This window comes from Microtus oregoni, unplaced genomic scaffold (assembly GCF_018167655.1).
Source record: "Microtus oregoni isolate MIOR12 unplaced genomic scaffold, Mior012 000056F_ref0000123, whole genome shotgun sequence".
Taxonomy (NCBI): Eukaryota; Metazoa; Chordata; class Mammalia; order Rodentia; family Cricetidae; genus Microtus; species Microtus oregoni.
The window spans coordinates 5,059,377-5,085,826 of record NW_024543832.1 but is presented as its reverse complement, the minus strand read 5'-3'; the positions used below and the strand labels follow the sequence as shown (position 1 = coordinate 5,085,826).

The window sequence follows — 26,450 nt, the reverse complement described above, 5'->3', positions numbered from 1 at the left end:
TACATGTGATACGTAGATGTGATAAGCACATGGACAGGTATCACCTTAATAAGCTGCCTCAGATTCCCTATGGGTATATATTGACATGGATAGATACTGTGGTATTTCTATTCTTAATTTTTCCTTTTTTAATGACAGAATCCCTATTTTGAGTTCCATCCTACCTATATTTATCTTCTACCAGTATTGTGCACAAGTCTCCTTCTCTACCCCCATTCTTCATTCTTGTTAGTAGTTGCTTAATTTTCGTGAAGATACTATTTTTTAATTGATTTTTATTGAGCTCTACATTTTTCTCTGCTCCCCTCCCTGCCTCTCCCTTCTCCTTCAACCCTCTGCTAAGGTCCCCATTCTCCCAATTTACTCAGGAGATCTTGTATTTTTCTATTTCCCATGTAGATTAGATCTATGTAAGTCTCTCTTAAGGTCCTCATTGTTGTGTAGGTTCTCCGGGATTGTGATTTGTGGGCTGGTTTTCTTTGCTTTTTGTTTAAAAACCACTTGTAAGTGAATACATATGATAATTGTTTTTCTGGGTTTGGGTTACCTCACTCAAAATTATGCTTTCTAGTTCTATCCATTTGCCTGCAAAATTCAAGATGTTGTTTTTTTCTGCTGTGTAGTACTCCATTGTGTAAATATACCACATTTTCCTTATCCATTCTTCAGTTGAGGGGCATGTGGTTGTTTCTAGGTTATGGCTATGACAAACAATGCTGCTATGAATATGGTTGAGCACATGTCCTTGGAAGATATTATTTTTGATGGCGGATTGCATTCCCCTAGCGTGAAAGGTGTTGAGTACTTTTCCTGTATTTACTGACTATTTATATATCTTTTGAGAACTGTCTGCTCAGTTCATTTGCCAGTTTATTTATTAGGTATTTCTTCTGTTGGTGATTGATATTCTTTGTTCTTTATAATATTCTAGGTATTACTCTCCTATCAGATGACTAACTGGCAAAGACCATTTCCCATTCTTGTAGGCTCTCTCTTCGCTCTGGTAATTGCTTCCTTTGCAATATTTTGCAGTGTTTTCCTTAATTTCATGTAATCTCATCTGTGAACGATTCTTAGCATTTTCTGTGCTATTGGAATTCTTTTTGGAAACTCCCTTTTCCCTTCATCTTCGAGCGTTTTCCTCTACTAATTTGCAAGCTTCAGGTCTTATACTAAGGCCTTTGATTCATTTTGATCGATTTTTGCTCAGGGTGAAAGCAGAACTAGTTTTATTTTCCTAGATGTGGAAGTCCAGCTGACCAGCACTATTTGTTGCTAGCTTTTTTCCAGTGCATATTTTTGTAACTTTGTTCATTACCACTGCTTGACTATAACTGGTTATTTCTGCTTTCATAAGAATTTTAAACTTATTTTTTTAAACTTATATGAAGAATATTGTTGGAATTTCTTAGGATGGCATTGCATATGCAACTACCACTTTGGTAATACAGCCATTTTCACAATATTAATTGTCTATCCCTGACGCTGGAGGCCTTTTATCTCCTAGAGCTTTTTTCAGTTTCTATTTTAAGATTTTACAACCTTCATTGTATAATCCTTTTACTCCACGATTTTTCCTTTTCTTTTCTGAGAGTAGAAATCCAGTATTTTCAGATTACAATATTAAAATCTTCTGCCATCCCTACTATGTTTTATTTTTGAACTGTTAATAATTATATTGCTAAATCTTTTCACTAATGTCACATTGGAATTTTAAAACTTGCAGGGAATTCCCATAATTCCCTGGAGGACCTTGTGCTTGTAATCATAAGAAATGATACCATATGGACCAATTGGTACATAAAACAAACAAGGGCAAAGGACAGCTTAAGAATAGTCCAAAAAGGATGTGAAATTTTTCCTCATCCTCCGCCCATATCTCTCCTGCTAGCACAGAAAGGAGAGGTCATTAGCTCTCCATCTGGGGAAAGCAGGAACGGCTCCATAGTACTTCTGGATGATCGTTATTAAGCTGCACCAACTCACCAAGCATCGATGCCACCACTGCAAGAAGCAGGAAGGAGGGCAGCTGCACAACGGAAGAACAGATTGTGAAAGGCGGCTCAAAAGTGACTTGTAAGGAGCCAATGTGCTACTCTCTTTGGCATTTTCATCTGTGAATGGGATCTTTTTTCCTAGTCAGATCCACCCACCTCTGGAATGAAGTCAAAGCTAGACCATGGAAAGGCAAAATCACTAATGTCTCCAGGAGGAAGGAAGTCACAAAACAGCAAGCTGGAAAAGTTCAGGGCTGCTGCATATCGCTTCGTGGGCAGTGGGGAGGAGCATGAAAAAAGATGGGCGACAAGAGCTGTAAGTGGACACCCCTTCTGCCCTGATGTGAGGCCAGGAAGATGACTCAGCAGATACCAATCACAGGAACATCAGCTTCACATGCTGGAGAGATTGCCTCAGATTCAGCCTCTGGCCAGATTAGAATATCTCAAAATGACAGTTCTAAATTATGGACAGTGGGGATGTAGACTTTAATTTTCTGAAGTTTTTTCTTTCTCAAGGTAGGAACATCCAGAAGTTTCTACATGTCTCAGGGACAGGGGCCAGTACAGGTTGAGCTCAACAAAGTAAGTCTTGGGCAGGGTAGCCAGGAAGGCCCAGTATCCTGGCAAGCTAAAGCAGCCCCTGCTCTTCACTCTGGGAGCAGGAACTGACATGGCTCTCACATCCGCATCCTTCAAGTCCTGCATGCCAGGTGCTGAATAATCTAGGAGGGGACTTTACCAGCTCCAGGAAAGGGTTGCATCCCAAGCAGCCTGCTTGCCAAAGCCCCAAAAGGAATGTGGTCAGCAGGGCCAGCACGTCGTGCACCACAGGGCTGCTGGCTGTGAGGGCCATGAAGCAGTTCTCCAGAACTTTGGGTTTCAGTGCTGTGGATAACTGAGAGCTTACATTACCCTCGTATAGAGTTAATATAAGAACCGTAATGGCTCATAAGAGAAAATGGAATCTCTTAAGGTTGACATATTTGAAGAAGAAGTTTTGATCTAGCATTGGTTATCAGTTCAAATTAAAATTGAATTAACCTAAGAGAATGACTATAAATTTTTAGGATAAAATGTGATATTTTGACACATGTGTATACATGTATAAGTAATAATTTCATAACATTACACATGGTCACTGTTATATCTGGGAACACTAGTTTCAGGGGATTTGTCCTGAAATCTGAAGATATTCAAGGCCCTTTTATAAAATGGTGATCTCCTTGTGTATGACCTGTACAGATCCTCTCACATGCTTCTACGGCCTGCTGTAATAACCAACACAGTGAGAAGGTGATGTACACAGTTACTGAGCTATTTTTAGAGAATAAGGGGAAAGTGTCTGTGCATGTTTAGTACATACAGGGCCACAGCAGGCCTAATAAACATGCACGAATAAGCACAGCGCACAAACCTGGGAAACGTGCTAGGGCACTCTGGGCTTCTATGAGGTGGGAGACTCCAGCAGCATTTGCTCACAGATCACCTGTTACTGGCCGCCCAGACCCAAAATAATCACAGTCTCTGTCTACAAGTTTGACATAGGGAGTGGCTGCTTACAGAAAACTTGGTCTAGGGTGTGTCCACTGCATATAAAATACTTCACTCAGAAAATAATGGCTTGATGTCTAAAGTATTGCAGCAAGTAACTGTTCCGGCTGTCTTTTGTATCATGTTAAAGTATTCTTTTGTCTTCCCCCCTTTTGGATTGGGGTATAAAAGTGTATGAAAATTAAACATGGGTGAACTCAGAACCCACTGAGTTGCCTTCCTGCCACGATTCCGCGTCTCTGAGTTTCTTTCATATCTCTGGTCTCCTACCTAACGTTTGGTAGCTGGGTGGCAGGACTCTCAAAGAGCAAAAACAAAGAGCCATAAATGCTCAGAGCAAAACCAGTCAACAACCCTGAAACTCTGTGTCATTCATTTAGTTACCATATTCTGAAGCTCTTCACCCCCCCATTCTCCAGGTCTCTGGGAACCACTGCTGTGCCTTCTACTTCTTTCAGATTGACGTTTTTACTGGGCATATGCATGAGACCACACAGAATCTGTCTTCCTGTGTCTATATTATTTTGCTTAGCAGGGTATCCTTCAAGTTCTCACATCTAGAGATTTGGACAACAGCAACAATGACCAGAAAGGCAGGAGATCAGGGAAGGAGGCAATAGTGGCACTTATACCCCGAGGTAACCAACAGCTGTCTAGTTAGGCTTAAGGCACACTCAACATGAGGAAATGTAATCCTGGTTCTGTAAACTGAGACCACGACCTGTGGAGAGACCTTACTATTGCCATTTCACTAAACCAGCATAATCTCTAACTGTATTCTAAATACTCACTCTTACCTTATACCCACAGATAAACAGAGTTTTCACTCTTACCAAAGCTTTTTATGCTCCAGACAAACACAACTGTTCCAAACGCAGAGGACAGCTGACTGTAGGGTGCCCAGACCCAATGACATTCACAAGGTGACCCTACACTGAAGCTCAGGCGACACTGTGGAAAAGGGGGTGAGGATGGGATGTCCGCTGCAGGAGAGTGTCTTCTCTCAACAATATGGTTTCCCAAACAAGCCTAAAAAGGACTCTGGAATAATAAAAATTCACCCCCAAAGATCTTTAGGAAATTCATGGTTGCCGAGAGAAAAAGAATGAAGAATTTTCTAATGACAAGCACTGTGATAAGCTAGCCAATCCCAAGGGGTTAGTCTCAGCATCACCAAATGATCTGAGCAGGTTGTGTTTATAAACTTATATACATAAAAACACATATACATACACATATGTGTATATATATACATAAAATTATGGTTAATGAATAAGAAGCTATGAATCTGAGGAGTGGGAAGAATATAGGAGAAATTGAGGGAAGTGATGGAGGGAGAGAATAATATAAAAATTGTATTTAAATATAAGATTCTTAAGTATTAACAACCACTTCCACCTATGCCAATAAAAATCAGCTCCATAAAAGCTTTCCTGACCAGTTCCACTTAGAAACTTTGGTCACAATATGTTTTTACTCCGTGCTGCCCCAGGCACAGGCTGGAGACAATTCTCATTTATAAAACTTTCATTGCTGGAACCATGAAAGAATGACAGTTCTGTTGTCATTCCCACAGGAAATTTCTGTTAAGCTAGAGAAACACCGAGAAGCCAGGAAATTCTCCAATAAACTAATTAGTAGTCACAGTTTAAACAATATTTTTGATCCCTACGACCAACAGCAAATGCTCATCATTAAACTCCAGCTCAAGCTTCACATGTATTTATCAAGGTCTGGAACTGGAATCACCTAGGACTAAACACAGGCTGGTTATAATCCCCATTCCAGGGCCTTCCCTACATTTAAATGCTAGCCCTGCAGCAGGGCCGGTGCCAGCACAGCTGAGTGAGGAAGACGACTCAGAGCCGCGCCTCAGAAAGTTTCAGTCGAGGAGGAAGTTGGAAGCATCTGCTCAGAAAAAGGCAGAGATTTATCTTACCGAGTTTCCATCTGTTTCCACATCCGTACAAAAACCACTGTCAAAAGCTACAAATGAATGTGCGCATCTTGGAGACCGCAGGGGGAACTTCTCACCAGCCTCCTCCCACACACTGCCAGAGCAGTGTTCCCAGAGCCGGCTGACACCCGGTGATCTGCTTAGGGAGAAGGGGCTGCTCTGAGTGACCTGCAGCTCCCCTGTGAGGTGCAACTGTTGGCAAGCAGTGCCCAAGAGCCACAGCAGTCACAGAGAGCCCGCGATGCACCCCAAACGGTGGCAGGGGAATGTTTTGTACAGTCTTAAAAAAAAACAAACCCTTTACAATATAATTTTATAACAAATCCTGTGATGGAAATACAATTGTGAGTCTCCTTAGGCTCGGGGAACTGGAATAGGCCATTTGTATGAGTAGACTTGTTAGCTTTATACTTAGGTATAAATATTCTAAAGAAGTATGTGAACAAAAAAGCTGATTTTCTAAGATATAGGTCATATAACACTATTTTATATTTTGCTTTATGAAATTAATTTTACTTGTATCATTGAATGTGTTTTAAACTAAAGGGACTGAATTTAAAAAACCCTCCAATGTTCATTGCTCACACAAATGCATGGAGCAGGTTTATCAGGAGCATGTCAGGTTAGGGCTGAGCCAGCGAGCAATGCTCACTCTGTCACACACTGTTTGTGTCATCTCAGCCCCATCTTCATGGCTACTTACACAATTAGACTTTTAATGTGATGAATGATGGACAATTGCTGGGTCATATGGCCAAGACAAAGATTTCCCATGATGCCTCTTACTTGTCAATACAAATTACAGCAGAAAATGTGCCCTGGGGGTGTAAGGGGAGGGGCGGGGCTTCAGATTTTCAATGATAAAAGATGTCAGTGAAATGGGAAAAAAAGCAGGGGAAAGATATCGTATTATTTGCATTAATATTCCCATATTCGTAGGTAGTCAACCACACGCTTGACTAGGAGACGACAATTTGCGGGTGGCTAACATGGCACTGTAGTCTGAGGCCAAGCTCTCCTCTTCCTTGTATTAAAAAGGATGCTGGACAACGTGAGAAGATAACACAGTCGCTGTGGCAGTCACCTTTCCTGACAATGCTCCCAAACTACAAAACTTTGGTAGGTGATATGTTTCACTAGACTACAGAATTTCATGACTTTAGAAAAACTGTGCATGGCAGGAATTCTTCTTAAGGAATATTTTAGTGCCTGAGAGAGATGTTAGCTGCAATATAGCTTTTCTTTTAATTATGTGATCATTTTCTTCTAATCATTCCTTAAAGATTTTCACGTTAATATTTTAAACCCTCTGCAGATTGCTTTTACTCGACACCTGAGGGGCATACGGAGTTCTGTCACAGCACTAGAGTGTAATCCGCTAGCAGTGGATTACAGAAAATCTCTGTCCCCACCCTGGTCCCTGATCCAAAGGTCCAGACTTAGTCAGATACGGGGTTGTAAATGGATGGACTTCCTCTTTGGGCCACCTGGTCATTAGCATAATGGCCTCTGGGGCCACGCCTACCAGGGCTGGGTGCTATATATCAAGTGTTGCTGGGGAAGTAGCTCCCATTCCCCAGAGGACCAAGAACAAAGAAGCTGGCAGGCTGCAGAGGAGAAGCTGCCCAGCCAACAGTGTATTAAAGACACCCATTAGTTGTTTCAATCAGCTAATTAGCTCAACAAATGCAAAACTAAATCATTAAACAAAGCGGCCCTGATTGCACTGTTGGCTTCTGATTTGGTAACCCTAACCCAGCAGGGGGAGAACAGGGTTATTCAACTAAAATCAAAAAGCTGTCACACTAGGGAACTAGAAAGGGCTGGGACTTGATTTTTTTTTTTTTTTATAAAAGTTGAGATTTGCCAGGAAGTTTCACTAGCAACAACAACAAAGAAAGTACCAAGAGACTTGTGTGTTTATGCTTTGAAATTTAAATCAATTTAATTATAAAATTACTCTCCCCTTTTGTCATTATGTGAAAGAAATAAAAAGAGTTTTAGCTCTCTGGTGTGCAAACTATCATTAACTTTTGTTTGACCCCGGGTGCAGAACTAATAATGGATTTATGCACAGGGCACTCTCATTATACTCTTCCTGGTGCACTACACAAAACATGCTCCCAGGAGCTGCAATGCTAGGTGCATTACACAAAACACGCTCCCAGGAGCTGCAATGCTAGGAATCACGTCTCAGGTTTTAACTAGAAAACTTGATTCTCCCTTGACTGCCTCTCCCCAGCTTTGTATCCACCTCTCTGTTCTTACCCCAAGAAACTGTTTCTCAGGTTTGACCCATGTGTATAAAACATGAGCAGTCACAACACTGTCCTGGACACAACCGATCCATGTGTATAAAACAGGTACACACGTAACACTGTCCTGAACACAAAGCAGAAGGTCTCCACACGTCTCCATGTCCTGGGGATACAAGCCCCCAGTGTCCATCTCTCTTCCACCATCCAATTCTCTACAAGAGGAAGGAGCTGCCATTCCAAACAATTTAATTACCTGAGTCTGTTGGGCACTGGAAATGTTTAGTGGAAATGACACACTGAAAGATGTAAAGAAAAGCATCTTGTTTTTCTTTGTCATTTACTTAATTCTTAACAATCCTCAGGATTAAAGAAGTCCAACTTCCGATACTCAATACCTTCTAGTTTTGCTATTTTAAAGAGATCAGTGCAGAGAACTATTTTCTTTTATAGTATGCCATTGGATAGTTATTTATCATTTCGACTTAATAGCTCTAATTACAGAAGACAGTGTCATGGGATTTTTTTTTAAAAGCAATTTTCTTTGTATCCCAGTGGGAGGCTTAAAGAAATGTACAAAGTGTCAGCTGCATGAATTTCCAGTTCCTTCATTGGTGCTATCGTTCTCTTGATTTAGGAGCCTTACACCTGCCAGTATCCTTCAACTTGAGAATCACTGCTTCGAGAATCACTGCTTCAAGCCTCTTCGTGTGAATTCATGACACTAAGAAAAGGAAAGACAACCTTCTAACCACTGAACTGTTCCCTTTCCCAGACCCTGGTGAAGATGAGAATGAATATACTTTGAGCCCATCAGCGGCAGAAGAATGGTCTCTGGAAATGTCAGCAGAAGGAATCAGGCAGCGAAGAAGGAAAGTGTACAAGTGTCCAAAATCAACATGGTGTTATGTAAAATTCTTCTAGGGGGCATCCTTGGTCATCACCAATAAGGAAGACAAGAATGTTAAGAATGTTCTATCAACTGTGTTAGGACCAAATGCATACCACAGAAGACTCTCTTGGTTGACAAAGACTACCTCCTCAAGACAAAACAAAACAAAACATGTTTAGTGGTTCAGAGGTATTACAAGGCAATTAGAAAAGGCCAGTCCACCCACAGGTCAGACTGATGGGCTCTGGCAAGCACAACATTTAGAAGAGCAGGGGAAGGAAAAAGAAGGGCAATGGAGTGGAGGGTTGTGCCCGAGTCGAGGGCTCTAGATGATGAGGGAAATGACAGTTAAGAGCGACAGCATTGAGTCCTGTCTTTGATCTCTTACCGCTTACAGAGCTACTCAAGAATTCATTCATTCTTCACTAGATCACTTGGTGGGGAAACAGCTGTTCAAGAGAAAATTAGGATACAGTTTTGTCTTAAGATCATTTTCCAGCAAAACACTGCCACAACATATCAGAAAGATACAGGAAGTTATATGAAATTTCTTGTTGATAAAGCTTTTGTGCTGGTCCTCAAATTATTAAAATCTACTCTAAAATCCATTTTGTCACACAGTCTTCTAAATATGAACTCCATGTTTAAATAGAAATTAAATCAAATACAGTGCTGTGTGAAGAAGCATATCATCAACAAAGCAGTACAAATCTGCTGTCCTTGCTCTGCGGTCCTCCAGCACACTCTGAGCTCTCTTCTGTGTGAGCCTCAAGTCCTGACAAAAGCATCGCGCCAGCAGGGGGCTTTCCCATGACACATACATGTGAGGGGGAAGAAAAACTGATTACATTTTCCTAAAATGCCTTACTAGTGACCAGTGATTGCAGCTAACAGTAGGCCTGCAACACTGAACCTTTACACAGACTGTCCGTGTGATTAAAACCGATCACACTGCCCAATGGGCTCATCAGGTCAACCTCAGGGTAAATAACAGCAACCAGATTGCCAAAACCCTTGTGAATCAGAAGTACCCATTTAATCTGGAATACAGGACTCTAAGATGGCAGAAGACATTCTTTATATACGGGGTTCAGAGATGATTTTTTTTTTTAAAAAATAAGGCTAGAAGAAACAATTTAGCAAATGTAAAACATTGACTTCCTTCTCCTGTTTCTGACCCATTTAAAAATAATGTTTTCTAAAAGCTAAAACTAAAAAACAACAACAAAAAAAAATGAGCTAAGCCATTTTATTTACTTGACTCAAAGAACTAGTAAAACATACGTCCTCACTTTGACTGTACACAAATGGTGCAGCTTATTAACATCCACTTCATTCTTTTCCAGTCCCAGGAATAAAAGTGGTTAGCTGGAATCTTTCCACAAACTGCAGCTTTAGTCTCACAATGCTGAAACTTTCCAGCCCAGAGTGGAGTTTAACTGATGTGCCAAATCTCCAGGCTGCATGTCACCTGCAGACTACCTATGGGACTTCCTTCAAGCCTGACCCTGACTCTGAGTCCTGAGATCCAGATAGTAACAGCAGGGCTGCCTGGGTACACAGTGCTGACTGCCCAGCAAGCCTGCAGTGGGTGCACAGTGCTGACTGCACAGGCCTGCAGTGGGTGCACAATGCTGACTGCCCAGCAAGCTTGCAGTGGGTGCACAGTGCTGACTGCACAGGCGGCCTGCAGTGGGTGCACAGTGCTGACTGCACAGGCGGCCTGCAGTAGGTGCACAGTGCTGACTGCACAGACGGCCTGCAGTGGGTGCACAGTGCTGACTGCACAGGCGGCCTGCAGTGGGTGCACAGTGCTGACTACACAGACGGCCTGCAGTGGGTGCACAGTGCTGACTGCACAGGCGGCCTGCAGTGGGTGCACAGTGCTGACTGCCCAGCAAGCCTGCAGTGGGTGCACAGTGCTGACTTCCCAGCAAGCCTGCAGTGGGTGCACAGTGCTGACTGCACAGGCGGCCTGCAGTAGGTGAACAGTGCTGACTGCACAGACGGCCTGCAGTGGGTGCACAGTGCTGACTGCACAGGCGGCCTGCAGTGGGTGCACAGTGCTGACTGCACAGGCGGCCTGCAGTGGGTGCACAGTGATCTGAGAGCACAGATGGCATGCAGTGGGTACACAGTGATCTGACTGCACAGGCCTGCAGTGGGTGCACAGTGCTGACTGCACAGGCGGCCTGCAGTGGGTGCACAGTGCTGACTGCACAGACGGCCTGCAGTGGGTGCACAGTGCTGACTGCACAGACAGCCTGCAGTGGGTGCACAGTGCTGACTGCACAGGCGGCCTGCAGTGGGTGCACAGTGATCTGAGAGCACAGATGGCATGCAGTGGGTGCACAGTGCTGACTGCACAGGCGGCCTGCAGTGGGTGCACAGTGATCTGACTGCACAGACGGCCTGCAGTGGGTGCACAGTGCTGACTGCACAGACGGCCTGCAGTGGGTGCACAGTGCTGACTGCACAGGTGGCCTGCAGTGGGTGCACAGTGATCTGAGAGCACAGATGGCATGCAGTGGGTGCACAGTGCTGACTGCACAGGCCTGCAGTGGGTGCACAGTGCTGACTGCACAGGCCTGCAGTGGGTGCACAGTGCTGACTTCACAGGCGGCCTGCAGTGGGTGCACAGTGATCTGACTGCACAGGCCTGCAGTGGGTGCACAGTGCTGACTGCACAGGCGGCCTGCAGTGGGTGCACAGTGATCTGACTGCACAGACGGCCTGCAGTGGGTGCACAGTGCTGACTGCACAGGCGGCCTGCAGTGGGTGCACAGTGCTGACTGCACAGACGGCCTGCAGTGGGTGCACAGTGCTGACTGCACAGGCGGCCTGCAGTGGGTGCACAGTGCTGACTGCACAGGTGGCCTGCAGTGGGTGCACAGTGATCTGAGAGCACAGATGGCATGCAGTGGGTGCACAGTGCTGACTGCACAGGCGGCCTGCAGTGGGTGCACAGTGCTGACTGCACAGACGGCCTGCAGTGGGTGCACAGTGATCTGAGAACACAGACGGCCTGCAGTGGGTGCACAGTGATCTGAGAGCACAGATGGCATGCAGTGGGTGCACAGAACTCTGACTGCAGTCTGCCTGTGGGCTAAGCAGGCAGAGTGACAGCTAAACTCTGCCAAAGAGGTTTACTAATGTAGCCTTTTTGTTTCTTCATAAATAGAAGCCAACCAAATGCACATTTCTAAGGAAGAGAACCAACTGGCCTCAGCCATGGAGTCCCAAGATAATGAAAGAAAGGGCTGGAGAGATGGCTCAGTGGGTAAGAGCATTGTCTGCTCTTCCAAAGGTCCTGAGTTCAATTCCCAGCAACCACATGGTGGCTCACAACCATCTGTAATGAGATCTGGTACCCTCTTCTGGCCTGCAGGCAAACACACAAGACAGAATATTGTATACATAATAAATAAATAAAAATTTTTAAAAAAGAAAGAAAATGGAAGAAATAATTTCATTAAACCACTAACCAACTACTGTTAGCACTAGAACAAGTCATCTAATGAGGAGAAAGAAGTGCAAGAAAATCTGTTAATTTTGTAAACCTTACAAAGCTTACAGTATCTTAACACCCACTACAGTAAGCTGTTAAAGGAGAAACCTGCTTAAAGGTAGATCCTAATAGCCTCTTCAAAACTGACAAAAAAAAATAGGTGTTTTTTTTTACTAACTATAGCATGAATCATTTATGGAACCTATATTGATTGGCAGTTACTTTTATTTATGTTTGCATGGTGAGGCGCACCTGAAGCCCTTTCTCCTACTCATGCTGGACATAAATCTACCATGGCACCTAAGTCCTAATTAGTAGTCTTACTACTAGGGTAGTCAGCTCTTGCTGTCCAGCCCCAGATGTGCCAACTTCCTTTCTCATACTGTTTTTGTATTAGATATATGCCACCTTCTTCTCTTTTTCCTTTAACAATAAAAATGCAATATAACTTTAAAAAACAACAACTAAAAACCAAGAATCTCACAGAGAAAGTATCTGCAGCTATTACTATATAACAACTCTTACCTCCACAATAATAACTTTGCCTTTGTCAGATGTGCATTCACTAATATGTTATACTTACGAAATATAGGCAAGGATTTGCTCTCACACTCCTCTCACGCCTTACTGATCTGCATACAGCAGTCGGTAACGAGTGGTAACACAGCGAGGTTGCAGCTCTCTGCTGCACTGCTGCTGCTGTCCATCCGCTCTCAGCATCACGTCAGACAACAGCATTCCTGGCTATAACAACATACAACTTGTTGCTTATTTTTATCCCTGATTGCTTCCCAAATCTGTTGTGGTTGGGGCCAATAACTGAATTATCTTCCTTTTTACTCTGGAACAATCTTCTTTATTCATATTAGTTTTCTAATCAGAAAGCATATTTAAATAAAGCCAGGGAAAAGCAGAAGCAGTACTGCTCAATTCTCATGGCCATTAACCTCTTTTCATATCACTGAGCCATGACTAATGGCATAAAGAGCGACACAATTGGATCAGCAGAGACAAAACAGTCACCACGGAGCATTCATTTCACTTCACAGTTGGGGGAGGCATAGAACCCTCATATAAAAAAAATGTCAGACAGAAGAGATATACAACATGAAAGCTGACCAGATAATGTGGAATTTTGCATGGAGAACGGGTGAGCCAAGAAGAGGCAACACAGTATTGAAGAAAAAGAACAAAGTTGGAAGACTGATACTTTCAATCTCAAGATTTACTACAGAGCTACCATACTCAAAACAGTGCGGTACTTAATGAATGAAAGAACAGACTCCCAGGTCAGTGGAGCATAATGGAACCCAAAACAGACCAACATAAATACAGGCAAAAAATCTTAGACAAAGGAGAGTTAATGCAGGAAGCTTTCTTAACAAACAATCCTGCTAAGACAACAGGATAGTCAACTGAAAAGTGAAATCTAGACCTTATTTTATGCCCATCATAAAAAAGAACTCAAAATGGACCACAACCCCAAAGAAAAAACACAAAACTATAGAACCGCCAGCTGGCACCCTGAGAAAATCTAAATGGCTTTGGCTTGGCAGTCATTTTTAGATACAGCATAGATGGATGACTCACAAGAGAAATAATTGGCAAAGTGTATTTAAATACAAAGAACCATCAAGAAATTGAAAAATCAAGCCATAGAATGGGAGAAAATATTTGCACATGGCATAGTTGATTGTGACTCTTTCTTCAAGTTCAACAGTAAGGAAAGGAACAAGCCAATTAGAAAACAGGTGAAAAGCTGATTGATGATCACAATGAAGAAGTTATATACCTGGCAACAAGCTCAGGAAAAGATGCTTGCCATTGACAAGCATTAGAGAATTACAAACGACAACAAAGGAGGAAGAGCAAAGAAAAGGCAGAGAAAATGCACTGCATTAGAAGGGTCCAAATCTAAAGCAGCATCAAGCTAGTTGAAGACCGAGGCAATGGAAACTCTCACTGTGGATGCAGGAACTTCAGAAGGCCATGTGGCATTAAACATGATCTGATATAAGACCTAGCAAACAAACCTTTTAGTGTGCAATTAAAATGAGTGAAAACTTAAACACAAAACCTGCAGAAATGTTCCAGCAGCGTCAGTTACAACTTCTCAACTTGAAGGTAGCTGAGCTAGTTTTTAGTTGGCAAACGGCTAAACTTTGCTAATTCAGACAGCAGAGCACAAGTTGGGGGTGGAGGATCTGGAATGAGCTGGGCGTGAGGACTGGATCTGATCAAAACACACACATACATGTAGAAATTCTCAAATATAAATAAAAATACTTTTAAAAAGTGCTTGGGATAAGCCCACAGTTTACTAGAAATGTATGAATCTATAATTATCTCAACATCTTATTAATATGTAGCAATATTTACATGTTAGTAGAACAACATCTAGAAATATATACAAAAAAGATTAATACTGATGTTGGTGAGAGGAGAGGAGATTTTTTTGATGTGGGATATCCTATGTATATGTGTTGCTTTTAGTAGCTGATGAATAAAGCTGTTTCGGCCAATGGCTTAGCAGAGTAAAGTCAGGAGGGAAATGCAAACAGAGAAAGATAGAGGGAGTAGGTGGGATCAAAGAGATACCATGTAGCTGCTGAAGGGGTAACATTCTGTACCAGTAAGCCAGATTAATAGAAATGGATTAATTTAAGATGTAAGAGCTTTAATAATAAGCCTGAGACATTGGCCAAACAGTGTTGTAATTAATACAGTTTCTGTGTGATTATTCGGGTCTGGGTGGCCAGGAAATGAAGACACAGGCTTGGTTTACAATTTTCAATTTCTTCTTCAAACATGAATGCATAATAAAATTTCTTTCAATGAGCATGTTCTAATAGCAAGATAAAACTATTTTTATTATGAAAAAGAAAAGTAATATATACCATTGTATATATTTCACTGAATATTTTACTTTATAATCCCATGATAAGAATTTAAGGACTACTTTTACCTTTTCTTTTTCTGTGCGTGTATGTGTGTTTGTATATGTGTGACATGAACATGTCCATATGGGAATGTACATACATGTGTATAGGCTACAGGTTAAAGTCTGATGACCTCTTCAATTGTCCCCCTCCTCATTTACTGAAACAGAGTCTCTTGCTGAATGTGGAGCTCCATGACTCTGCCAGAACAGCAGCCCGATGAGCAATCATCTGTGTACCTCTGCCTCCCCATGCTGAGATTAGAGGCACAAGCTAACAAGTCCAGCTTTTAAGTGGTTATTGGAGATCTGAACTCAGCTCCGTGTTTGCAAGGTAAGCACTTTACCAACTAAACCATCTCCCCAGCAGACAGTCTCTACTTTCTTACCCTTAAAGAAAGTAATACAAGGTCTGTAGATGTAGTTCAACTGGTAGAGAGCTTGCCTAACATACACAAAGCCTAGGTTTGGTCATCATAGTGATTTCAAGGCCAGCTTAGGCCACATGGGACTCCTTCCAAAAAGGAGAAAGAGAGAGCAATCAATGCACACCCTTCTCTCTTAATCCCTGTGACATCCTATGGATAAATCTCCAGCCTGAGGTGACAGGGACAAGGAACTGCTGATGATAGAATACTCCGAAAATGCTCTCCTAGCCAGATGGTATGGCTTTAATCCTGGATTTAGGAGGCAGAGGCAAGTAGATCTCTGTGAGTCTGAGAGCATTTGGTCTACATAGAGAATTCTAGGCTATATAGTAAGATCGTGTCTGTACAAACGAACAAACAATAAAAAAAAAAACACACTTCCTGGAAAACTGTGAACTTATGTCCCCATTCTTGTGTCTGTGAGGGATCTCTTCTGAACCTAAAAAGCTGTAAAGTTGTGTTCAGATTCCAGCCTCCAAAGAGCTAGGAAGGGAGGCAGTCTAACCTCCTACGATGTTGAGGTGCAACAAACCTAACTTCCCACAAGTCTTGTGTAAGTGCCTGTCCAGGTTCTGCTTCACGATCCATACCTCTACCTTGCTCACGCACCTGCAGCCCCCCTTGCATCTCTAGAACACAGCAGGCATATGCCAGCCCGCATGCTCAGGCTTTTCTGTACCTTTTTGCTCTTTCTCTGGCAATGGCCACTCTGCTTGTCTTCTCAAATTTACACTGAAACTTTAAAAGGCCAGATTCCACACTCAAAGGTGCAGCAGCTACACAATCACACAGACTTCAAGTTTGGCTTCTTTACTGCCAACAAGACCAAGATCAATGCAGTCACTTTACTTCTGACTCTCTCAAAGTCATTCAGCTGTGTCCTCTCTCTAGCTTGGCTTCTTCCTCTGCAAATATCCACTGTCTAATGATGTTTGCCAGTGAGCTCTGCTCATACCCCCTCATGACTCTCTCTGCAGCCTCTAACACCTTCATAGCATCTGGTCTCTGTGTCTTTTTTTAATCAACAAGGTCACCAAAGCTACATGGATATAATAAATGTACCCATACTAAAATGTATTTGATTCAAACAGTAACTGAAAAGTAAGACACTTTTAAGGGTGCCTTACAGAAAGAAACACATGAATGTTCATTTTATGCAAACCCATTTTCTCTCTGGTTATTCTTCAAATTTATCTACACTTTCACTGTTATCATCTTTCTGGATGAAAACTCATCTTCTAGTCACCACAACCAGATCATGCCTTTGCTGAGTTCCTCCACCATCTGAACATTTCCCCTCTCTAAGTGTGGTTTGAAAGAAAACGACCCCAAAGGAAGTGGCACTACAGGGAGTTGTGGCCTATTTGGAGCAGAAGTGGCCCTGTTGGAGGAAGTGTGTCCCTGTTGCCTTTGGATCCGAATGTAGAATTCTCCAGCACCATGTCTGCCTGCATGCCACCGTACTCCCAGCTCTCATGCTCCCCACCATGATAGTAGTAAACTAAACCTCTGAAACTGTAAGAGATGCCGTGGTCATGCTGTCTCTTCATAGCAATAGACACTAAGACACTAAGCAAGCGTTTCCCATTTCACTAAGCCTCTATTTTATACTGAATTTTAGCAGAAAATGCTTTGTTCCCCAGCATATATTTGGAAGCCTCCTTTTGCTTTCTGCATATTATTTCTTCAGATTACAGCTTACAAATATGAGGACATATCTATATAACCAGTCCTGTGAAAAATGTTTGCTATGAAATATCATTGAATAAATTATTTTTAGACAAGTCATTCTAAAATTTAAAAAAAAAATGTTGTCTTAAGTACGCCAAGAAGCAGGCAGTTTGAGATCAGCCTGGTCTACAGAGAGAATGCCAGGGTACCCAGGACTATACAGTCAGACCCTGTCTCCAAAGCACTACAGCATTATAGTATTTGGTGCTACGTGCCATCATATTACAGAACGGAAAGTAATTTAATTGCTTTCACAATGGACTCTGATGTCTTTCCTGGTTCCAGTAGACCATAAAGATTTTTCATTTTTCCTCAGAATTGGAAATAAATTAGGGAAAAAGGAGTAAAATTTTACTTTGAAGTGTTTTCCAGAGCACCTACCTATGCTAGCTATTTAGACTGGAATATAAATCTTCACGATAAGGTTTTTCTGTGTTCTGTGGCGGGCATCCTGAAGTGCCCCCAGCGCACACTAGCCCCAGGGTTACAGTCACCCTCTAGCCCACCAAGGATTACTCACCGGACTTTCTTGCTTTCATCGCAATAACAGTCGCTAGCTCTCTCTGCACCTAAGAAAATATTAGGGAAACAAATCATATTAGAATAAGGCAAATGGAGCCTCCAAGGCAGCACTGGGTTTGGAGTTAAGAAACCCATATTAGGAGCTGCTGTCGAGACCAAAGCTTGCCACCATCATTGCCTTCTTTCCTCTTTTCAGTATGAGAAAAACTGTGGCGGCACTTCAGAACAAAAATGTGGAAGAAATCACATTTACTTTTTTAAAGAGAGTGATTTTTTATTAATTTATTTAATTTTAAAAAGGTTATTTGCCAAAAAGTGCACGTTGTGTCATGCATATGCCATGATGAGTTCTTTGACAACAACTATATATTGCACTCAGAAACAGTATGGATATCAACTGTTAGAATGATACTCCCTGAGGATGCTTGTTTACATTAGGAATTCCAGATGGGTGGCCCTGCATTAACAGACCTCTGCTCTGACACAATGAACTTTTGCTGCAGGCTGAGCAGGTGACAGGAGCCAGTGTGAATAAGATACAAGGTAAAGCAAATGGCACTGGCGTAGGGCAGGCAAAATAGACAACACTTAAAATCACAAGGGTCTTTCACCATGTTTATCTTCCAAAATTTTAGCTTATAAATGCTGATGCTCTGCCAGTCTGAATGCTTAGATCTGCCCTTTAAAACATCACACAATGAACATTTGCAGGTAAAGCTGTGTGGACAGGAGGATCTACGGCATGGCATGCAGCAGCTTCCAGTGCCACCGAGAACGAGGAGGGGATGCAGAGGTGGAAAGATCGGCGGGGCAAAGTGCTTTTTTGGGTTTGATTGTTTGCTTTTTTTGTTATCTTTGTTTGTTTTTGAGATTTTTATTGTTTTTTAATCAATATTCTTACTTGTATTTTTATATTTTATTTTTATTGTTTGTTTTTAAATTTTTCTTGGTGGGGGATGCTACAAGGGTGAAGGACAGATATGGAGGGACTGGGAAATGAGTGGGGTTGGAGTGCATGATGTGAAATTCCCAAAGAATCAATAAAAATTTATGTTAAAAAATTCTCAACGAGAAACATCAAAGACAAAAAGGATAAGTATACTTATTATCAAGATAATATAAACACAATCTTGAACACAGCCATGCTTGGTAGCAATGAAAAAGAAACCATAGTGAGTGAGTCCTTTTCTAATCTAGGCACACCCTCTTAAGAGTGTGTGTGTGTGTGTGTGTGTGTGTGTGTGTGTGTGTGTGTACCTGAATATATTACAGTAATGACACTTAAAAGGGGAAACATGGAAGCTCAAGGTCAAATTCCAGATTTGCCATTCAAATTAATTTAATTTATATTCATTTACTGTAAGGCAAGAGTGTTAATGTGTTAGACCATGAGATTCCATGCAGAACCATTTCCCAGTGGCCCAGGCATCAGCTTCCTAAGAAGCTTGCTCGGCTGTTTTTATTGACACACTTTCCTTATGGCGTGCACAAATGTCATTCAAAAGTGCGTCCTGATGTAGCTGATTCTTCAATGCCTGAGACTCTCATGACAATACACAATAGTGAGTAGGCTGGAGGTCTCTTTCTCTCCAACCTTGGTAGTTTGGAGTCTGAAAATAGTCATGAATGGAAGGTTTACGGAGAAAGAACAAGGTGAGGAGGATACTGAGGAAGTAAGAACTGAAGAATGACCAAAGGAAAACATCTAGAAGTACATTGTATTTGCTTAAATAAGAAAAAAAGTAGCAAAATAAAATACCAATCATTGAACATTTATATTTTGAGTTGTGTACTGTAGCATTGTTATCTGCTTTAAGATTTTCCTCCTTCACAATGCCACAAAACTGTGGGAATGGAACAAAGATGTAGATTATGAACGTTCCCTGGCATCCTGTCAATGGCTGCCTCATCTGTGACCTCCCAGGGAAGGTCTCGCTGCAGTCAGAGACAGAAAAGCACCAGAGGTGGAGAATGATGGAGAAATTTGATCACCAGACTTGCTCCTGGAGAATCACTGTCAGCCTTCCCTACCTCAGCGTTAGCTCTCTACACCTCAGTGCCTTTCACAGGGTCTTCAGCCTTTACTCTCTAACTTGGAATAAGGTTCAAAACAAAATAGTGCAGGAAAGAAAAGCAGTGTATTCCAACAGTTTGGTATCCTATACAGTTTCCAAGGATTTGGAGGGAAAGCAATTAGTGGGCTGAGCAATAAAACCATAGAGGAAGGGTAGGAAGAAGAGAGTTGTGAGCAGTGGGAAAGAGCTGCACATTAATTTGGGAGTAGCCTAGCACTTCTGTCCACATAAAGCAAATGAGTTTACTGTACTCGCTACATTCTCTGAATTTCTGCAGAGAGAGGACAATTGTCCTACACATGGCAGGGTTAGGATGACTTGCACAGTTCTGAGTCAGGAGGGAAAGAGCTTTGACTAAACGCCCTTTCTTTCCACAAAACACAAAGGGGAAAGTGCTGTTCGAGGAAGACACAATTAGGCCTGATCCCACTGGCACCTTCCCAGGTCTTGTTTGTTCCTGCACACCTGGCAGTTGTGTCATTAATTATTCTAACTCGTGTGGCAGCTGCTTGTCTTCTAAGCTAGATGCTCCACTGAGGCACAGACCTATGTGTTCTTTCGCTGACATCATCCAGCGTAAGGGAGGCTTCTTCACGAAAAGACAGTGACTTAGTACATACAAAGGCATCTCTTGAGAGACGTAGGGAGTGAAAAGACACCCGAGGGAGAAAAAGGAACATTCAAAGAGAAGGCATTCCCTCCCACCAGCTACGCCTGCAGGAATCTTGGTGGTGGTATTGTTTTTCTCTGTGTAGCCCTGACTGTCCCTAAACAATCTCTGTAGACCAGGCTGGCCTGAACTCAAGAGATCCACCTCTCCCTGCCTCCTGAGTGCTAGGATTAAAGGTCTGCATCACCCCACTCAACTAAGGAGTTTTATATAGTGAAAGGTTGTAATCTCCTTTGCAAATTGTTAAGTACAAATTTAAGAAATGTGAGCAATGGCACACTGCTAAGACTAAGCATTAGAGAAGGGATGCCACAGTCCCGCACCAGGAAGGCCTGCAGAGACCAATGCTCAGACAACTTCCCAAGGACACCAGCAAGGACCATCCAGGCAAGAGTCTTCCAAATGCCTGGTGAGCTGCTGAAAGAGCCCTTTAGAAGACAATGGATTGTTCCATTTAGTGTCAATGACTTAAAGTTTCCTCCCATGGGACTCAATGTTGTGCCCAGGCCTGAAAACCATTGCTCTCGTCAACAACACACTGGTTTTCTCTAAGACTCCATATTCCAATATTTCTTCTGGCAACCAATCTTTACTTGTATTTTGCTCTACCCCAATTTAATTCGTTAGTAAAGGAGCATGAAATTTGTTGTGTCTTCCAGATAAAAAGTGATGCTATAATGCAACCAAACGATCAGACTTATTGGGTATATCAGCAGGCTGACAGAACACTGAACAGATGATTCTTAGAAAGCTTTAAATAAGATCCAGTTTGCTCAACACACAAAACTGCTATTATAGTCTAAGCACATACAGTTGAAGTGTTGGTTGCTCTCATGAATATCTAAATGGAAGCTGACTGAGACTGAGAAGACACAGTTGTCAGTTTCTCTTCTCTTCTGGTTACCCATCAGAAGCTAGAGTCTGAAACATGTTGAAGTGCATTGGCTTCCAACATCTACAAGAGCAGGACCAATTCCAAACACGCTAGCACAGCTGGTCTTACCTCTAACACTGCCTATTTTCTCAATGGTACTTGGATAGTAATTCAGCCTCGAATCATAAACACTCACAAAGTTGTGCATCACAGCTAAGACTAGAAAGCAACAGGAAGCCTTAAATGCAAACAAAAGAGCTAGTCTCCCGGGAGAGCTTAACTGCTAAAATGAGGACCAGCTTTCTGGAAGAAGTGACTCTTACAAAGCAAGGTAGGCCAGTGAGGGCCATTCTAGGGCAGAACAGTAAGGGTAAAGGTATTTATTTACCTAACTAAAGGGCTGTTTTTATGAACTCATTTAAATACAACCAACAGTGAAAAATTTTGCGAAGATTCTTAGAATTCTAGAAGCAGTTAAGTTTTGAGACCATGGTAGAAATGTTTTAAGACACAGGTCACTTAAATATGTATGTCTTTTTTTTTTCTCAATTTCTAAAATTAAATGTAAGGAAAAAATAGTTCTCTGATATGCTAAGTTTTAAATCACTATAAAATCTTAAGCTAAGGACTGGGGGATGATTCAGTAGTTAAGAGTGTGGTGGCAGAGGACCAGGATTCAATTCCCAACCTCTATGTGGTGGCACAACCATCTGTACCTCAAGTTCTAGGGGATCTGATACCCTCCTTCTAGCATCAACAAGCAATACATAGATATAGTGTCTATCCAAACATGCAGGCAAAATACCCAAATACATAATATAAAAATAACAAATAAAAAAATTAAGCTGGTATAAACTAAGAATTTGAGCAAAAAATATATATACTTCTTTAATTAAGCTATTTTCAAATAAGACATAAGTAAGTTCAGAAATTTTAATTTCTGTTCCTAGTTTGATCATCTTGACAGGTTTCAACTTGGCTGACAGGCACATCCAAGCATCAACTGATGACAACAACCGGCTCCAAATGACCATGAGTCATAAACTTGCTGAAGCTGATACAAACCAAGCCAACAGATATAAATGCTGTCTTTTCAGCTGGTCAATGAACCATTGCCCTTGCCTAACATTCTAGCCTTCCAGGGCCTTGAGAATAATTTCCTAGTATCAGAAGGAAATAATTACAGAAGTCAATAAGTCATCCTTGTGCTCCCTGAAATGTTATATCAAAAGGGAATTTCTTGTCATAAGAAACATGAAATAAAATACTAGCTGGTCTTCATTCTCATTCCCAAGATCCTTCTAGATAAGGACTCTGATAGCCATCATAGGAATTTTGGCCCTCTGCTTCTGCTAATTGCTGTTGGTTCTTGTTTCATTGACGCCTTAACTAAATGATAATTCCTGTCTGAAATTTAGCTGATGATGCTAAAATCCCAATATCAGCCCCTGGACCAAACCCATCTCAAGGATTTGAGATGATACACTCACTACTCTAGGGGGTAATAAAAGGATCAAGCAGATGCCATAACAGGCTGTTCAGTCTTCAAGCCTCAATGTCAGTTTTCTGAGACTGAACAAGCAGTTTCTTAGGAAAAGCCACAAATAAAGGACAATAAATCTCCAATGCCCCAACAAGGAGATCAAGGAAGTGGCCATGCCTGAACTAGCCTCCCTGGTGACTCAAGGACTGGGCCTGGGACTTGGACAGGTCTGCACAAAAAAACAGAAAATTGTAGCCCTGAACAGCCCCTGACCAGCCCCAGCCAATTAGAATATACTAAAATGACTGGGCTTCCCAGTAACCTACACATAGAGTCCGGGTCTAAAATATGACTTTCCTGCCCTACAATCTTTACCAGGACACATACAAATCCTTCACTTTATACATCTCTCTCTCTCTACCTTCAGTCCCAACCTTACACTAAATTAATCCATTTACTTGTCTTTATTTCCACCCACTTAAGTGTCTCTTGACCTTATAAATGTTCTTTTCTTCCCTTTATCCAGACAGACCATGGCATTCCACTTCATACAAGGAATTAACCTTAAGGATCAAATCATTCTTTTGTATTTTCTTTTGAGACAGGACCTCACCATGTACCAAGATTGGCCACAAAGATGTATTATATTTTATATTTACATTAGTTTGAAAAAGATAACCTTTCACTATTTTTATTGGCATGTTTACTTACAGCAATATATGCTTAAGTCCAGATTTTGTGAGTTGTAGAGTGGGAGAGAAAACCATCTCGAGTACCACTGTCTCAACAGCTGATCCTACATGCATTCACGGAATGGGACATGATTCTGACCACCAGGCACAAGTTGTAAAAACGGGTGCCATGTCTATTGCCAACAGGCAGTTCATACATGTTTCTGAATTTTAAGAAAGGACTGGCATCCCAGAATTGTCCAATAGATGATCACCAGTTCATTTCCATGTGGAGAGGCTTGGGCTGCTACACAGATACAGAAAATAACAAATAGCAAACTTCTGTTGTATTATTACACACCAGGGCATTGTTCCAGTAAACATGGGCTTAATTTATTTTCATATTGCTTAAGTTATGGAAACAGTTCAGGTGAGCTCTTGAAAACATTCTGTAATACATACGAAGATGATTCGGAACAAGCTGAATTCATACTGTGTGTTAACCCTCTTACAGGTTTCTGTCATACCTGTTGGAACTCAGCCCTTGAATGAAGCTGTTTTAGGGGACTTCTGAGAGCTTGTGAGAAAACACCAAGTAAACAAGAGTCCTGTAACCTCTGTTCCTCCAGAACATGGATTTGCTCTGGAAACATGCTTCCGTGCCCCTCCCAGGTGTAGTAAGTAGGACTGGATTTGCTTTAGATTAAACACTGTGTTTTCTCTTGTTATCCAAAAATGTTTTCAAGATGGTTGTTCTCGTGACTGTATGCAGCCCAAACTCTCCTGAACTTTTCTCAGTTGACCTTGCTTGGCCCTCACAATACCTACAGACACAAGCTGCTCGATGCTCTGAGTAAAGTGGGCTATGGCGTGAGACTTCAGTCCACCTCACTGTTAGGCTCAACTCTCTCCTCTCCCAGTTTAAGACATCAGGTAGAACCCAACTACCTGGTCTCTGCAGACACATCTCTTTTGTTTGTTTTGGCTTTGTTTTTTTCAAGACAGGTTTCTCTGTGCAGCCCTGGCTGTCCTGGAAATCAGTCTGTAGAACAATCTGAGTCAGAGATCTGCCTGCCTCTGCCTCTGGAGTCCTGGGTTTAAAGGTGTGTGCCACCACAGCCAGACTCAGACACTTCTATAAATAATTAACTAAAACAATCTAGGAACATAATTTCCAAGGGAGTCTTTGGTGTGAATAAGCAGCTTCGTTTGAAGACCCTAGTCATTGTTTCCTGGAGGTTTTATGATCACTTTCCCAATTTCCCTCCTCTCTCCCTCTCTTTTCCTCCCCCTTATTGGGTGGTGATGGTGGGGGTCAGGGAGAAGAACAAACCCGAAGCCTCAGTCATGCTAATTATAACTCTACCATTGAACTACAACTTTAACCTCTATAGTTTTTAATTATTAAAATATTTTCAAATTTTTATTGACTTCTTTTTATGTATATGGGTATTTTGCTGCAATGCACCATGGACATGCCTGGTATCCTTAGAAGCCAGATGAGTCTGTCAGATTCCCTAGCATCAGAGTTACAGTCACATAGGTAGAGGGGATCAAACGCAGGTCCTCTAAAAGAGCACCCAAGGCTCAAGCTCCTGGGCCACCTCTTTTGCTCATTTTTCTAAGCCTCAGACCTCCCATGTGCTCAATCTTCACTCACAGTTTCGTTGAATAAATTAAGGGCTCTAGAAAATGGTTAAAACAGCAGTCTTGTTCCTTAAATCTAGTCTAAATCAAATTAAAATGGTATTCTAATTTCTCCATGACTGGCATAGGATCTATTGAGCTTTCCATGTTTTCCACTTAGATCGGGGATATTCTTAGGCCTGGTTTCATATTCATATTACACGTATTAGAGGAGATCTCCCATGTGGTCTGAGCATCTCCATAGTCCTCACTGCAGGTGCTATGTGGTCTGAGCATCTCAGCAGTCCTCACTGCAGGTGCTATGTGGTCTGAGCATCTCCGCAGTCCTCACTGCAGGTGCTATGTGGTCTGAGCATCTCCACAGTCCTCACTGCAGGTGCTATGTGGTCTGAGCATCTCCATAGTCCTCACTGCAGGTGCTTTGTGGTCTGAGCATCTCCACAGTCCTCACTGCAGGTGCTATGTGGTCTGAGCATCTCCACAGTCCTCACTGCAGGTGCCATGTGGTCTGAGCATCTCAGCAGTCCTCACTGCAGGTGCCATGTGGTCTGAGCATCTCAGCAGTCCTCACTGCAGGTGCCATGTGGTCTGAGCATCTCAGCAGTCCTAACTGCAGGTGCTATGTGGTCTGAGCATCTCAGCAGTTCTAACTGTAGGTGCCATGTGGTCTGAGCATCTCAGCAGTCCTAACTGCAGGTGCTATGTGAACTTCCTAACCCCATTCTGCAAGCCTCAGCTCTCGTCCACCTCCAGGAAGTACGAGGAGGCTCAGAAAGGAGCAACAAAAGACATTTATTTCAAGGGAATGATGGGGATGCTGTAGGGACAGCAAACCTCAAATTCATGAGGGCTCAGTCACTTCAAAGACTAGTGCCCTTGGAGTTTAATGGGCAATGGGACTGCTCTCATTTGAAAACAGCAAGAAGCCTGGCAAAGGGAACATGGTGGACTACAGCAGCAGAGAGGAAGTAGGTCCTGTGCTGGGACTGCAGGCATTTCAGAAGTGCAGCAAGCAATACTGCCTCCATGTTTCTCGGGAGCCTGGAGAGGGCTGGCTGTTAAGTCATTTAGAAAATGGGTCTTCTACTTATACCTGTCAGAATGGCTAAAATCAAAAACACCAATGATAGCCTTTGCTGGAGAGGTTGTGGAGGAAGGGGTACACTCATCCATTGCTGGTGGGAATGCAAACTTGTGCAACCACTTTGGAAATCAGTGTGATGGTTTCTTAGGAAATTCGGGATCAAC

General features: G+C 42.3%; 1 protein-coding gene across 2 annotated transcripts in view; it reads right to left on the bottom strand.

Annotated features, from left to right (window-relative positions):
- Rapgef5 (Rap guanine nucleotide exchange factor 5) overlaps positions 1 to 26,450 on the bottom strand; it is a 253,743-nt gene that overhangs the window by 150,623 nt on the left and 76,670 nt on the right. For both annotated transcript variants that reach the window (XM_041638782.1, XM_041638784.1), the window contains exon 7: positions 17,781 to 17,829. In XM_041638782.1, the coding sequence (XP_041494716.1) occupies positions 17,781 to 17,829 (49 nt within the window). The remainder of the gene's footprint in view (positions 1 to 17,780; positions 17,830 to 26,450) is intronic.